The sequence below is a fragment of the Egretta garzetta genome, unplaced genomic scaffold (genome assembly GCF_000687185.1).
Source record: "Egretta garzetta isolate BGI_Z169 unplaced genomic scaffold, ASM68718v1 scaffold46, whole genome shotgun sequence".
NCBI classification, from domain to species: domain Eukaryota; kingdom Metazoa; phylum Chordata; class Aves; order Pelecaniformes; family Ardeidae; genus Egretta; species Egretta garzetta.
Window position 1 is genome coordinate 7,717,300 of NW_009260268.1, and position 17,013 is coordinate 7,734,312.

At 36.5% G+C, this 17,013-nt stretch overlaps 1 protein-coding gene across 1 annotated transcript in view; it reads right to left on the bottom strand.

Moving 5' to 3' along the window:
- TUSC3 (tumor suppressor candidate 3) overlaps window positions 1-17,013 on the bottom strand; it is a 99,450-nt gene that overhangs the window by 4,225 nt on the left and 78,212 nt on the right. Inside the window, exon 7 of the mRNA XM_035897732.1 lies at window positions 12,773-12,836. Coding sequence (XP_035753625.1) covers window positions 12,773-12,836 — 64 coding nt within the window. The remainder of the gene's footprint in view (window positions 1-12,772; window positions 12,837-17,013) is intronic.

Consider the following 17,013-nt stretch of genomic DNA (forward strand, 5'->3'; position numbering starts at 1 on the left):
CAGTCATTCATCTCTGCTTCCGAAAGTTACAAAAGCATGAAAATGAATTAATTGAGGAAGCTGCAACAAGGAGAAAAAAAAATTCACATATATTTCTACTCTGTTAAGAAAAGCCTCTAATGTAGTGAAGGGAGGCTAAAGGGTTAACAAAAGGACCTTTGTGAAGCCAACTGTAGATCCATCCTAAATTGCTAGCATTGTGTTTTAGATTAACTTAGTAATCATATGAAGTAAACTATAGATAAGAAACTAACACTGTAGGGAATGTGGAAGAGGGGAGATTAGTAGCAAATGGCCCATCTTTGTTACAGGCCTTGGAAGGCCTGTAGGAGAACAAAGTGTCTGGCACTTTTGGGGAGCCGGTTGGTACCAGCTGTGTTGTTCTGACAGTGGAATAAGGGGGGTGGAAGACAAGGTGAAGAAGAGGAGTGGATGAAGTAAACGACCCCTGAAGCCCACCGACTCAAATCACTGAGCATGCGCAGTTGGGAGGGACTTATGAAAATGACCTCCTGAAACTAATTTTAATACGAAGCGGGGACAGGTTATGCATATGTAGAGGCGTATTGGGAAACCTCATGTATATGTAACACTTTGCTACATATAAACGGGGCAAGCTGCCATGTTGCGACTTTGGTGGGACTACCCCCCGTGCTGCCCAGCGCTGAATAAACATACCTACTTACAGATTGTGGAGTCTGTTTTCCACATGTTAGTAGCATTATCTAATAACCTTATTTTACCAGTCCTTCACTTAGATTTAGAATAGTGGTTTTGTTCTTAGTTTGACTCTGTCACGGGAAAAAAAACCAGCCCCAAGATGTGAGAGTAACTCACCAGAGTCTCTCAGGGTAGTGCTACTTTTTGCAAAGGTTTTGGACTGCTCTGTAAATGGAATTTATTTGCTTGATTATCTCATGTGATATTGCACATAATGTGGTCCTTTGCTATTTCCCTTACCTGGTTGCTTCTGAGAAACAAACCAACCAACCAACCAACCCACACTAAAAAGCCATTTGGCAGACAACCATTCTGTAACTGAGTTCCTATTTTCTTACCAGACCATGAGCTTTAATTCACTTTTCTTACCATCAGGAAGAACAGTCTCACAAAAGTAATTCTTTGCTCCACAACTGAGAATTTTAGAACTGTAACCAGCTGAACTGTGCTGATTTTTTTCCCTCTCTTTTGGAGTCTCACATCATTACCCCTAAAGCTTCCCTCATATTGTCACTATTTTTGCTTCAGTTGTTGCTTTCTAACTTTAGTCATCATTGTTGAGCTTTCAGCCTCACTGGTTGCCTTCTAGCTTCAATGACATCAGCCTCATAACTTCACACTCCGAGCATGTCACTTGCCTCAGCTCTGTGATGTCGAAGTAAAAATTCAATCTTACTGAGTTGTGATTTCAATGCAGTCATTAGCTTTTTACCACAGAATACTTAGCTTAAGTTACTATTTTTCGCTCCTGTTTCTAACATTGTATGTTATGACTTTACATTATTTTGATATTTTACAGAAGAAAGTGACAGTCCTAGCTCTGAAAATAATCTTTTACAGTACAGTATTTCTCTAGCAGTGCAGAATGTAAAATTTTGGCAAGAGGTTACTTGGACAGTTTTCCATCTGCAAAAAATGAGATGGCATCAAAAGATGTACTTATTTTCTAACTCCTCTTTATCTCCTTCACTATGCATTAAGAAACTATTCTGAAAAGATGAGGGGAACGTGGTGCTCAGGTAAACCATGGCTAGCAAATGTTTTAAATTCAGATGCTTATGTTTTCTGATAAATTATCCCTCTGTAGCAATTTTTTTTTTCTGTGTAAATCCACAAATGTCTTCTCAAATTTGGATTGATTTCACTTTTACGTATTAAACTTCTGCTGCTCCTTTTCCCAGCTGGTACATGCTTTTCTTAGAAAATGACAACATATATTATTTACTTAGTGCTTTTAAAAAGGTTCCTAATGTTTTGATACCTGAAGAACAGTTTTAAAGCAGGATGAAAACCACAGTTATCATCAAAATTCATAAGCTTATTCAGAAAATGATCATAATATTTAGCCCTGCAAAAATCAAGATGCCTGATCGGAGGTATTAAAAAAAACCAACCCACAATACCAAATCCAAACCAAACCAAAAAAGATTGATCAATAAACTCCGGAATGATAGATACCTTACAAAATGAAAGTGATTACTAGTAAATTCTGGATACTTTTAATTAGCATAGAAAATTTAATCACTGCTAACTCCAGCCAGAATGCACAAAAGGAAGAAAACTTGATAGCTCATAAGTTTATTAATTTGATATACAATTTATATCTTTACTTCACAAATTCAGTCCTAATTAGCAGTGAGTGGGGAATAAAAGAAGGAGAGAAAATAGGTTGATTAACATTTGGTTACTTCTCTGAAAAAAGTTTGATGGTCTCATTCATGTTCTGCTGGATTTCTGCCAAGAGTACAAAATCTGGCATTAGCATTATTCACATAAAGAAACAACTGCCTTTAGTTGCGGATCATACAGTTGCTTAATAACACATGAGGAAGAAAAACTAGGGAACAAAATACTCACCCACTCAAGACTCTGCTCAATTTACTGTTAACTAAAATGCAGACAGATTATTACACAAACTTTAAAAAATTCTGGTTTACTTCATCAGACATGGAACAAAGAAAAGCACATACAATTTTGTGAAGGAGCAATATGATCAGAAGGAAAATCTACAGTGTTTTTTTTTATTTTTAGATCTTTTTTTTTGGCTGGGGGGTGATGATTAGAACATGAGAAATTCTTTGCTGGTCCCTTAATAGGGGTGCATATTTTGCTAACTGAAAGAGATATTTGTCTTAACTTTTTCCTACTAATACTTAAACCTCTAAAATACCTGCTATAATTTCAGAAATACTGACCACATTACACGTTCTTTATCTGAACCGTTTCAGGCTGGATTTAACTTCCAACTTACATTTGAAAAATCTGAGCATAACATGCATTCCAGTCATCCTATTTAGGAAATATTCTTCAGCTATGTGCAGTTCTTGAAAACAAAGTATTAGCTACTCTTCCTAGCTTGAGGATCTGATTTTTTTATCATAGGTTGAAGAAATGAATAAAGACAAAAGGTTTCATTGCAATGAAACAGGTTCCATGGTTTTTTTCAAGACGCTGTTGCTTCAGTTTTATAAACAATGAACAACAATTCTAATATTCCACTTCTGCTATTCAATGCGCAATCAATTCTCAATTAGACCATAACTATCCCAGTGAATGATGCAACAGGCCTTGAGGGCTGAGGAAGGACGCACATTTAAGATACCAATCACTGTATGTCTCATCTCAGTGAAGAAGAATGACTCCTATCTCAGAAGGTGAAAAAATGGAGCATAGTCTGAAAATTATTTGTTTGAAAATGAATTTAATTTAAGCATGAATTGTGCACAATCAAGATGTACGTCAGTATTTTTTAATGACCTGAAATCTAGTTGTACTGATACAATAACCCTGAACATTCTTTCAGCTTAAAACCTTCTGGCTTCAGCTATACCAAATGGCTTTTCAAGAATTTTAGGAATTATTACACAAGTTTTGGCACTGGAGTTCCCCTCAACTCCTTGAAATATGCAATTCACAACAGTGAAGTAGCTGGAAGTTTGCATTTTAACCATTTAAAAGCAAACTGAACTACACCACTTTCCTTTTTGATGCTTTTTCAACATTTTAACAGAGCACAGAATCAATTTGATACTAACACAGAATCTTCTATAGTGAAAAAATTTCTTTACTACTCATTTGATTAGTTGCAGCTTCAATTTATGAGACTCCCTTTCTAATCTGATGGAACTGTCCCTCTTGTGATGCTCTTAGACACTTGGGAATGGAAAGGCCATACAAAAGATGAGGAAGAAGAAAAAGACTCTGCAATCAATTTAATTCAACTGGAACAATGTAGCATAAAGATACCTGACCAAGTCTGTGCTAAATCACTAATCATTCAGGCGTCTTCAGCTTTATTTACATCCTAGTTATTCATATTGGTGTAGTCTCTTAGTATCACCTAGAACTAACTTTGGGGAGATGATTATTATGTTTATTATTTATGAACTTTTTGTTTTGTAAATTACATCTGATGGAGTTTCAGAGTTAGTCCTGTCCATCTTACAAATTCTTATAGTGTGGTTTGCCACTGTACAAAATAAATATTTTTTTCTAACCTTATTTACTTTTTATAATTTGTCTCTACAAATTTTCTTGCCTAGAGACATACAAATCAGCAGGTCAATGGAGACGATTGTTCCCCTCTGCTCTGGTCTCATGAGAATGCACCTGGAGTACTGTGTCCAGCTCTGGGGCCCCAACATAAGGACATGGACCTATTGGAATGAGTCCAGAGGAGGACCACAAAGATGATCAGAGGGCTGGAGTGTCTCTCCTGTGAAGACAGGCTGCGAGAGTTGGGCTTGTTCAGCCTGGAAAAGAGAAGGCTCTGGGTAGACCTTACAGCAGCCTTCCAGTACCTGGCCTATAAGAAAGCTGCAGAGGGACTTTTTACAAGAGCATGTAGTCATAGGACAAGGGGTAATGGCTTTAATTTTAAAGAGGGTAAACTTAGATTAGATATAAGGAAGAAATTCTTCACTATGAAGGTGGTGAGGCACTGGAACAGGTAGCCCAGAGAAGCTGTGGATGCCTCATCCCTGGAAGTGTTCCAGGCCAAGCTGGAATGGGCTTTGAGCAACCAGGTCTAGTGGAAGGAGCCCCTGCCCATGGCAGGGGGGCTGGAACAAGATTATCTTTAAGGTCCCTTCCAACCCAAACTATTCTATGATTCTAAACCACAGAAGTATACGCATCTCCAGAACAGACAGATGTATAACAGTACTTTAGTTCCTGAATGTTAAGCATATCAGAAATTAAATTAATTGAATGAATTTTTCTTAATAGCTTAATTTCTTAACTTTTAAACACAGATACATTGCCTAAAACAAACTCTATTTGAGCTCCTTATAAGTATTTATGACACTATATCATTTTCTCTCACTATTCTGATTCTTTATTTCAAACATCTACCTTGTTTTCAAGCACTTTATTTCAAACACTAGACTTGAGTATGCTGTCCCATCTATCTGTTAGTGCACATTTGATCCTTCAGCATGCACACATACCATCTCTCTCGCTTTCTCTAAGCGCCTATGAATCTTTTCAAGAATATAACATACTCTCTTTCTATATCATGAATCATCATCAATATAACTGCAGGCTAGCATTATACTTTCCATCATTGTTAAAGACCTGTGCAGTATCTTAACAGACAGTTTATTGATAGCCGAATGCACTTGAGGACTATTCAATTTAGTAAAAGCTATCTGTGGATACAAAAGGTAAAACGTTTGACTTTGGATTATGTTTCTGCATCTTTTAACCACTCAAACAAATATGTTTCTTAACAATTAAAATAACCATTAAAATTATTAATTGATGCCTAAAGAAACCCTTAAAAATGTGGCTGTCTTCAGCCTGAGGTCAGGGAATGCCTTTTGTTCTGTGGACTAATAGTCAGGTATTTGCAAAAGGCAAATATGGGGCAATTGCTAGAGCAGCCAACAGCTATATTTGCTTTGCAGGGGTCTGCACTTCCATTAGAAAATTCTAGAGCCAACAATTGAAAATGGTTGAAAATCACTGAACTACAGAGTTGGTAATTTCATACAGAGGACACACACCATATTTGAAGGTAATTCACCAAATCCAGTATCATTCAATTAGCTGATGAAAGAGAATTATTATATGTTGCACTGACAAATGCCCAGCTGTAAATTTAAGGTCTCTGCACATCTGTCTGACATAGAGAGACTTTAGTATCTTTCTTAAAAGGTCATATTATGAATTATTTTAAGGTCAAGCAGTTAGGGGAACGATGTAATGGAAGGAAATGTCTTGATTTTTCTAGCTATGATCTCCTTATGCTTTGTTACAGTTAGGAGGAGTCAGGCAGCCTCCAGAAGCACCACAAGAGCCTACAAGGTTAACAGACAGTATTGGTGGACAACACAAGTAAAGAATTGAAAACGTGCAGTATGTTTTGCTGCTTTGGATGTTGATTTCCATAGTTAATTAAACATGCCTCAATATGCCATAATTTTGTGCCTTTAGTTCCATCTTTTTCCACTGTGGTGTTCTTCCCTTTTTTCTTATCCTTCAGATGAAGCATACAAACACCTTACCTTGCTGCTTTAGTTGTCATCATCATTCACTTTTACATAAACTCTGGGGAACACAATTTGATTCCATTATGCACAACTTATAAAGCTAAATGAGTATTGTTCTACTGACTTTGACTCAAAATTTCAGGTTCTAATGCTCAGTGACTTTGCACGAGCCCTACTGACACACAGAAAGACATCTCCCATTAAAATTCATTCTGTGGTTAAGTTTCTTTACACCAAAGTGGCACTTAATACACTTCATTTAAATTAACTCTGTAGGAAAGGAAAAGTCTTTTGTAATAGGTGTAATTTTAATGCTACAAAAAAGATTTGTCTTCCTTGTAACCAATCAAATGTCTTTTTCCTTCTCAATCAACATCTCATATCCACCTACACAGCTGTCACGTTAAACTCTGCCTTGGGAATTCAAATTAACAAACTGAAAAGACATTTCCATTCCTACTTAGGTGCATGTGTTTTATCAGCATCAAAGTTAACTAAGTTTAATAGTAATAACAAGAAAAATTATCAGGTTAACAGTAAACTGCTAATTCTTATAATAATGTTTTAGATTTATCTCCTGTACAACAAATAATTTGCTTAATAACTGATACTCTTCTGATAATGAAAATATTTACTGTAACTTTTAAACTTACTCTGTATAATAAAGATTCACTGTTACTGCAAGAGGAAAAAAATATGACATACTACAATTACATCAGTCTTATTTCTCCATGGAATGACACAAAAACTTGATGAAAACCGGCGTTAATTAGAAGTACTGATTAGTGTCTACCAAAGGGAGAAATGAAAGAATTGAAGAAATCTTTTGTGCAAATTTTAGGCTAAAAAAACATCCTAAAGGAGTAACTTCTGCATACTACATGAAGTCAACACTGAAAATTCATTGCTATAGAATGTAGTGCCATAAATAATTCAAAAAAGGATTAAAAAGAAATAAGATTGTATTCATTGGTGGCTAGGAGCTGTAGCATTCTGTATGCAAGATCTGGCTCAAAAATCCCTAAATCATTGATTATGGTTGGATGTTTTGTTTTGCACAGTCCTCCTCTATCTTCTTAAGAGTCATTACTGGACTTATACACATGGATGTAAACTGTGATGATAACCTGAGAAGATGCTAAACTTTATTGTTAAATCCTAATGTGCTTAGATATATGCTCTTTTTATTGTGGTAGAATTAGATATCTAGCCAACAAATAGATTGTTTTAGCAGGATTACTCATGTGAACAAAGTTATTCGTCTGTGTAAATTATGCAGTCCTAGGGTCCTCAGAGATATTCAAACTCTTCAGAAGCAAAAAACCTTGCATTACAGGCTGTACAATGTCTATCATGTTGATAGCTCCACATAAGTTACTGCTTTCATATCCACTTAACAAAAAAAATTTGTTTAAATTAAATCTATTGCATGCTCTTATTTAAAATAATTTTTGCTTGTGCAGTCTGCTGTATTAATTCTACAGCAGTTATACGTCCATTTCTGTGATGAATTTTTGATAACTTTTCACTTCACAGGCAAGTCCCAATGTTCATATAATTCTACATAACTCCCCAAATTATTATGTGTGTAAAGTACACCCATTTGCTTGAAGCAGTGATCATCAGGCTGATGTAGGGATAAACACTGTTACATATTACATAAAACTTCCTTCTCAATTGCAAATGATAACAAGGTTCCGTTGCTCCTGGGAAGGAAATCAAAGTTGGTCTATTTCAAAGCAAACCGAAAGCAGATACTTAAAGGACCAGCATATTTTTATGGATGATTAAACGCAACCTCAAATTAAATTTATACCTGTTATTCAGTATTACTTATCAACTCTGGATCAGCTTGAGCATGGGCAACCAGGTACTTTGTATTGCATTCCTACTAATGGGAAAATTGCATTGAGATGCCAAGCCAGCTCGGTGGATTTGGATATACTACGCTTTAGATAGATGAGATCTCTGTCTTGGCAGGGTGGAACTAAACTGTTGTTGACTAAAATGCTCCTTGAACAAGTACAAAGTCAGTGACGCCACGCTGTGCTGCAGTTTGACTGCAGTTGCCTCTGTACTCAGTCAGCTCAGTGTCTCCAAATGCTCTGGACCACACAACCATTTCACCTCAAACAATGCAGCATAGAACTAGCTTGGGCAAGTAAGACTGAAAGATCCATAAACCCTCATTTCATAAGGTAAAAAGAATATCAGAATTATGGGGGCTACTTCTTACATAAAGGACTGTTTCTCAGTGTATCGGGTTTGTGTGGTCAGGTTTTGGTAGTGGGGCGGCTACAAGTGTAGCTTCTCTGAGAAGCTGTCAGAAGCTTCCCTCATGTCTGACAGAGCCAATGCCAGACAGTTCCAAGATGGACCCACTGCTGGCCCAGGCCAAGCCAGTCAGCAACAGTGGCAGTGCCTCTGTGATAATGTGTTTAAGAAGGGGGAAAAAAACTGGGCAACACCAGCAGCAGACAGAAGAGAGAGTGAGGATATGTGAGAGGCACAGCCCTGCAGACACCCAGGTCAGTGCAGAAGGAGGGGGAGGAGGTGCTTCAGGTGCTGGAGCAGAGATTCCTTTGCAGCCGGTGGTGAAGACCATGTGAGGCAGGCTGTCCCCCTGCAGCCCGTGGAGGCCCATGGTGGAGCAGATCTCCACCGGCAGCTTGGGGAGGACCCCATGCCAGAGCAGATCTCCACCTGCAGCCCGTGGGAAGGACTCAGGTGGGAGAAGTTTGTGGAGGACTGTCTGCTGTGGGAGGGACCCCACACTGGAGCAGGGGCAGAGTGTGCTGAGTCCTTCCCCTAAGAAGGAAGAATTGGCAGAGACAGAGTGTGATGAGCTGACCCCAACCCCCATTCCCCATCCCCCTGCGCTGCTCAGGGGAGGGGATAAGAGAAATTGGGAGTAAAGTTAAGCCCAGGAAGAAGGGAGGGGTGGGGGGAAGGTGTTTTTAAGATTTGGTTTTATTTCTCATTATCCTACTCTGATTTGATTGCTAATTGATTTCCCCAAGTTGAGTCTGTTTTGCCCACGACAGTAATTGACCCATGAGTCTTTTGTTATATTTTCTCTCCCCTGTCCATCTGAGGAGGGGGGGTGATAAAGCAGCTTTGGTGGGCACCTGGTGTCCAGCCAGGGTCAACCCACCACACTCAGTTTTTAAAAGCCTACTCAAATTTTTATTCAATGTTCTGCAGCCTGCAATTGAACAAGGCCTACGTTGAAATACAGTGATTTTTTTTTTCCTCAATTTCTAAAAGGAAACTTCACCCATGGCATAAGATACTGCGGACTCAGTAAGATAGCCCCCATCAGCCACCTCTAAGCCGGCTCCAAATGAATCAGAACCCAATTTGGGACTTTGGAAATGAAAGAATGCCTCCTTGTTCTGAGGAGCTTGCTTAGTGTGAGTTTTTAATTCTTCAGAACATGTTAAATCTAACCCATTTCAGCTAGTCTGATCTGCTGTTAAATGCACTATCAGTATTTTGGCTGTTAGAAAACATATCGCAGAAATAAAATTAAGTACAAAAATAATCAAAATGTTTGGTTTTGGTTTTGCTTTTAGTTTTTGGTGGGTTTTTTTGACTTGTTTTACTGATACAACATTGTACATGCTGTATTATTACTGTGACTTCAATTGTCTTACTACTAACATGTAGTAATCATCTTTTAGGACTAAAATGTTTTAAAAAATTTTGGGCATACACTTGGTATGTAATTAGTAACACTGTATAGATTTTACTGAATTTAATTTTGCTTTATAGTATAATTGAAACTGAATATCTGACATCTTCCCAAGTCCTTCTTATCCATGTCCTAATTATACAGCTATAGCTCTGGAAAAAACAACACATCTTTATATGGAAATCATCTAGCAGACTGAGTAGAATTGCTGTCTGAAAGCAAGTACAGAAATGCAATGGAAATTCAGATTTTCTCATCACAGGTATTAAAAATTCACTTTACAGAGAAACACAACATTGCATTTCAACATCTAGCGAGAAGTGACAACCTTGTCCTTGTTCTTACTACTACAAAGTGAAAAGAAGCAACCAAATGAAGCATGTACATTACCAGCATAGTAATGTCGTGCTTTAAAATTCAGTGCATCTTTTAAACTTTAAAGGATAAAGTGAATGTACTACTGTATATCAATCTGGCATACTTTTTTTTCTAATTCCCACATTTTCTATCAACATTTCCTGAATAAACAAATAATGAAGAAGCAATGAAGCAGCTGCTAATTACTACCAACATTGAAAGGATAATATTAATTCTTTCATGCATAACTGTTAAAATCTGTCAAGATTTCATGTCACTTGTGAAATTTGTGTGTGACCAAAACCTCAGCTCAACAGTATTGAGCCATGAAATGAAATCTTTTTGCAAGTGGCAATGAAGCAACCTCATTGAAAGGATTCTTTCAGCCAGCTGCTTTAATGTAGTTAGCCAACATCCCCGTTTAAAGACAGTCTCTGCCAACAAAAAGATATCACTCTCATGCCTGAGTCAGACAAACAAAATATGTCATGAACAGAAGTTTTGTTTATTTTTAATCTTAGCTAGTTTTCAGGTTTACTTTTCCCATTCTCAAGCAGCCAACAGGATTTGTTTTTGATAACAGATTTGTTTAAATTGTGGCAGTTTGGGAAAAGCAAAAAACGTTAAAAAAATAAATTGTGGCTACACAAAGGAAAGCCTAAAAATGACACTAATAAGACGCATGCTATCTATTAGACAAGAAACTTTTCATCTGAAAGTAATAGCCGTCTCTGTGTATTTTTTAAAAAAATGTAGCAATTAAATTAATAATCACTGAGTTTTGACTTATCAGTTTTCAGGTAAAGCTATTTATCTTTACCTCTCTCTTCCCAGGAAAAGAACCCCAAATTTAGAATAATGAACAAATAAATGTACTTCCAAAACTTTAACTAATACAATGTGATTTTGACACAACATTTAATTAGGGTATGTTATATAACCTGGAAACAGAAATCCAGAATGGTTGAGATTGGAAGGGACCTCTTTCAATCATCTAATCCAACACTTTGCTCAAGCAACCTGCTTGAGCAGGTTGCCCAGAACCGTGTCCAGTCGGGGTTTGAATATCTTCAGAGATGGAGACTCTACAGCCCCTCTGGGCAACCTTTCCAGAGTTTGACCACCCTCTCAGAAAGAATCATCTTGTCTTCAGACTGAATTTCTTGTTTTTCAATTTGGGCCCACTGCCTCGTCCTGTCAGAGGGCACTACTAAGAAAGTCTGTCTCCATTTCTTCCCATCAGGTATCTATAAACATTTGTAAGATCCCTCTGAGAGCCTTCTCTTCTCCCAGTTAAACAGTCCCAGCTCTCTCAGCCTTTCCTCATAGGAGAGATGCTCCAGTCCCTTAATCATTTTTGTGTCCCTTTTCTCAACCTGCTCAATTAAGTCTGCATCCTTCCTGTACTGCAGGACCCAGAACTGGACACAATATTCCAGTTCAAATGTGAATATTGCATTTACTCTGCAAAGTATGTTCATAACTTTGAAATTAAAATTTTTCAGAGCAAATAAGGTTTCACAGGTAGCAAAACTGATGCCAGGCAAGTGAGTGTAACAAAGCAAAAACGTGCAATGACAGTGTTCTCTTTGGATAGTAAATGCCAAAGATGAAGGTACACAAGGAAGCCAGAGGACGGGCAGGATCTAAACCAACATAACTTCAGGTAGAGAACAAGAGAGCAGCTATGATCATCATACTCTGAGATCTGGCTATTACTTCAAATTGGGAAATGTTATTTTCTTCCTCTTGCTCTCCTTAGAGGACGGTATTTGAGATGGAATGACTGTATTTTAATAGTGGTTAATGGCGATTAGAGTTTTCACTCAATGAGCAAAGCTGATTAGAAGCAGGGTTTAAAGAAACCAGATAGTATATGAGTTTTTCTTACAGATTATTAAGACATATTCACACACACACACAAATTAACTTCCTCTGACTCTGTAAGAATGAAAGAGCAAATGTAGGTCTCAGAGTCTTTGAGCAGATGATGTCAGAACAAATGGGATTGGGTTATTCGTTTCAAGAAGTAGTAGTCGACTGTTTAGATTAGGTGGAAAAAAAACCCCAAAACCAAAGGCTATTGGAGGACAAATCATCTTCATGCATAATCAGTAAATTTCAGTATACTTTCCTTGTCAGTTAAAAGACATAAAATAATTTTTAACATCAAATTTTTACCTTTTATAATAAAGAATGAAAAAGAGAAGAAAATTAGTTTCTGCTACTGAAAAGATTATACTGAAAGGAAAAGCATTAAGGTTAGTAATGAGGCATAAGAGTAACAAAGGAGATAGATAACAGGGTACATATTAGTGAAAAGCAATGCCAGCTTAGCTTGGCAGTAAATAGCAACAACATTGAGTATTTATTTAAACGTATAATAAGTAAGACAAAATACAATACCTGCTCAAAAGTTCAATGATATTCACTGTCAGAGCAATTTTATTTAACAGCACACTGTGCCTCAGCTTGCTTTTTTTCTATTAATCACCAGTTTCAAGGATACTCAACAGAAGAATAATATGTGATTCTGCAACAAACTGAGCCTGACTGCTTCCGTGTATGTAACTCTAAAATAAAAATGAAAAACAATCCTCTTTAAAACAAAGAAATACATTGAAAATAGCACAATATGGATGTGTGAGAATCAAAATAAAACCTGTTTTGCAGAAAAATACAGATAGCAACAGCTACAAGTTAACAGCACAGTTTATGAATGCATGTTTAGTAAAAAGGAGTGCTAAAAATAGCATATTTAGGCAAAGCACATATATATACAGTGAATGTAATGTTTCATAGACGAGTGCATTATGCTGGACTCTTTTTCACATTGCTGCTAGTGTGGAATAAAGAACATACATTTATTTGCTTAGGAGATATGATTTTTGAGAAGGGAGGTGATGAAATAAAGGACATGCCTCAGCATGGTTTTTACAAAAGTGAAACCCGAACCTTGCCTTTAAAAATATCACTCTACTTTAGTCTTAGTCAGATTGAGTGAAGTTTCTTCATACAAAGTCTATTCCATCTTTCTCCAAGAAAGTACAATGTGTTCATAAAAAATCCAAATTTATAAAAGGTCTTTTTTATATGGAATCACAGTAAATGCAATCACAGACGTTAATACTAAATGCAAACCTAAGACAGTCTACTTCCACCACCACCCCCAAAATAATTATTGTTAGTGGTCTCATTTTGTACATATGTTATTAAGAACATATAGCATATTATTCAGAAGTGTTTATTGTTAACTAGCTATGACAGGAAAAAAGGAAGCAAAAATTTGAAGGACTGCAAACAAGAACAAAATAAGGCAGATTCTCTCTCTTCCTCTACAACATATTACAACCATCAGTATTCCTTGTCATACTATTCTATGTGAAATTAAATATATCTATGTTCTCGAAGCATTATTTGTATGAATTCTCTCAGGCATAATTACGATTTTCACCCCAATTAAATAGAAATAAAAATGCTCACGCCTCTAAGGTAAAGAAAAAGGAAATTTTTTGCCCTCGTTATAGATTCAGGGTTTCGTTAGTTTGTTTATTGTTAGCATGTTTATTCTCATGCTTTAATTCATTTTACTCTGAATAACTCTGCCTGAATACCACCCTTGTCAAGAATCAGAACAACTCAGATTTGAAATACCCTGGTGCTTCAGCATACAAAAGAATGCCTTCATCCACACTGGTTAAATTCTGGTTGATGCACTGTCAAAACATACAGTTCATAAGATATGATAAAAGTTTTTACTCAGTAGATGATTATCTATTGTTTTCAAAATTAAGTTATATTACGCTTATTCAAATAACCAATTCAAAGCTAAACAAGGCAAGAACTTCATGCATCTAAAGATTCCATCTCTCAAAGAAGACATCTTTTTTCTTTAACAAGATAAAAATCACTGATCTCATAAGAATATCTTACTGCAGTATCATATGAAGAATATAAAACCCACTAAGGCTACACACACGCACGCACACACTCCCACCTGCCCCCCCCCTCCACCCCCCAAAGGAAGGAAAGAGAAGGATTTCACATTAAGAAAAATAAACAATTAAGCTAAAATGCTAAAAAGACTGTGTACTCTGACTCAGTTGTGACCACAGTGACTCTCTGTCATTATTTCTCATGTAGCTAAAGCAATATATATGTACCCGTATGCATACATATACACTTGCAGGATCTGGATTCAGGTATGCCTAACAAATGGTAAACATCTATTTCTTACAATCATAGCATCAAGTTACAGTCTAAAGCTTACAATGATTACAATATACACGGCATTTGTTAATACAATGTGAACTGAAATAAAAAATGGGCCTTTCATCAGAAAAGTGTAACAGGGTCTAGTAGCACTGTTTAGTTATTAAATACCTATAGGCATTTAAACATAATCCCTAATACTCTTTCTCTATACACATGCTAAACTGTATAAAAATGCAGAATGGGAATTAAAGAAATACACTCTATGTTGAAGAGACAACATTATTATCAGCGATTATTAAACTGGTTGTCACATGACTCCTAAGACTATAAATGCCTTCTGTATCTGTAAAACTTTTAGATGAGAGATGTCATTTTTATTGATAAAGCTCGTTAAAGTAAATTATTTTTCTCTTTCTGGTAGCAATTTAATTCCACCATAACACCAACGAAAGAACAGATTCCAAAGTACGTACATAAAGACATACACATGCAGAGACTATATAGAGAAATCATTCCTTTCCTCAAAATAGTTTACTGACATTAAACTGTTTTGCTTGCATCCTAATAGGGAGGAAGAGTCTCACCTCCAAAAAAAGTAAATTTTGTGCTACTGCTTCTGATGACAAATCTGTCCCACATTGGAGAAGAATCACATTTTAGGTGCTTGTCATCATCACCCAGCATAGTAACTTTGTTCAAAAGTATCATTAAAGTTTGTGTATCTTCTGGTTTCACTTGGGAATATCAAAGAACTATAAAGAATTTTGTTAATGAAATAGGACAGTTTCGTAACTCTTTAGCTCTCAAACCCATACATTAATGATGTTTTTTAAAATGCCAGCAAATATGCTCTCAACTCTGAAAATTTCAAGCATGATTTTTAATTAGTTATTCACACTTGCAAAACTGACTGAAAAATTCTCAGTCTGAAGATGATTAGAGTTTGCAACAGGCAAATCCAGTTTGCAATGCTCTATGTGTAGACTACTTGCAATGCAGAGTTGAAACAACACAAAGACTAAAAGTTATAAAAACTGATTAGATTGCTAATGGTTTTTTTCATCATATTCTGATTAAAAAAACCTCAAGCCTTGTCTACCTGAGAAGGCAAATTTTTATATGTTAAAGCAGCATTATGGTGATTTGATCTAATCCACTAGCAGGGTTGGTATCACAAAGATATAACAAGGATATGGCTATTGGAAAGACATTCTCAATCAGAAATCTTTGCCTGCCTGTTTCTTAAATTCCCAAAAGGAATTAGTTTTATTGCATGATGTAAAACGTGTATTTCTCAGCATTTTTTCATTTGAGGCTTTTCCAGGAGCTGTTTGAGAAGCTTTCAAGGTATGAAATGCTTCACCAGACCAGTCTCTCAAAAGATTAAGTCCTTAAGTAGACAAAATCATGAAAATAAAGATACTCTCGTTATCACTATTAATTAGGTGACAGATAGAGTCCTAGTTACCACCTAATACTCACTATAAAGAAAAAATGAAGGTCTAGATACAGTTTATTTGCAAATGCTGAAACTCGAACCGACCAAAACTAAACAAACCAAAACCTGAAACAAATAAAACCTGCCTAGAAGACCTGAGTCAGAGTCTGTAAATTGAAAACTAGCTGATGAATACAAATTTCTGGCTAAATATCTCATAGGGATTAATGTTGTAACTATATTTCTTTAAATGTGAGCTGCTAAAGGCATAGCCTAGCTTGCAAAGAAGCAGAAGTTCTTTGATTTAGTTCTGGAAACATTATGCGTATATTAAAAAGCTAGTAAGAGACAGCTGACAGCTACTTCTCTGTCCCCAGAGAGGGGACAGAAATGGATAAAACCAAAATGAGTAGCCACCTTACATGAGAAAAACCAAGCTTCAGCTTTATTCAAGAGGGCACTACATTTCAGGTTAACTTCAAGAGAGAGTGCACTACTTGAAAGCCAGTTAGTTGAGATGTTAAATAAGGCAGGTGTTTATTGTCCAGTATCGTCTTTAAAAAAAAAATTCATTTTAACTGTTAACTTCTTTGTGTTTTTACAAATGTCCTCAGGTAATTACTCTTTAAAGTTACCTAGTAATAAATCTAACTCTGTGTGATCAGTAAGCTCCTCAAATTGCTTCCCCAAGACATTGTTCTTCAAATACTCAAAATGGCAGCATGGTGTATCTCCTTCATAGCTGTGGGCCAGTCAGAGCGGTGGTAGTGAAGAAGTGAAGAAAGTGAGAGACCATTCCAGTGATGAAGGATAACCAAAATAATTGCATCAGACAACACAGTGTGAATCACGTGAGTTTACAATAGTACCTCACCCCATTTTTAATGAGGAATGAACCATAACTGCTTCCCGAAGGAATTACAGGCTATGTTTTTTCTGCAATGAACTTTCAGACCTCTGTTCTAAACAACAGACAAGAATCAGAGTAGAAGTTTTCAGAAGACAGAACACCAATACTTAATGCAAAAATGATGGCAAACAGCTTTTCTTAAAGAGAGTAGTGAGAACTGTGTGGAATTTGTCCCAGTGTCTTTCCC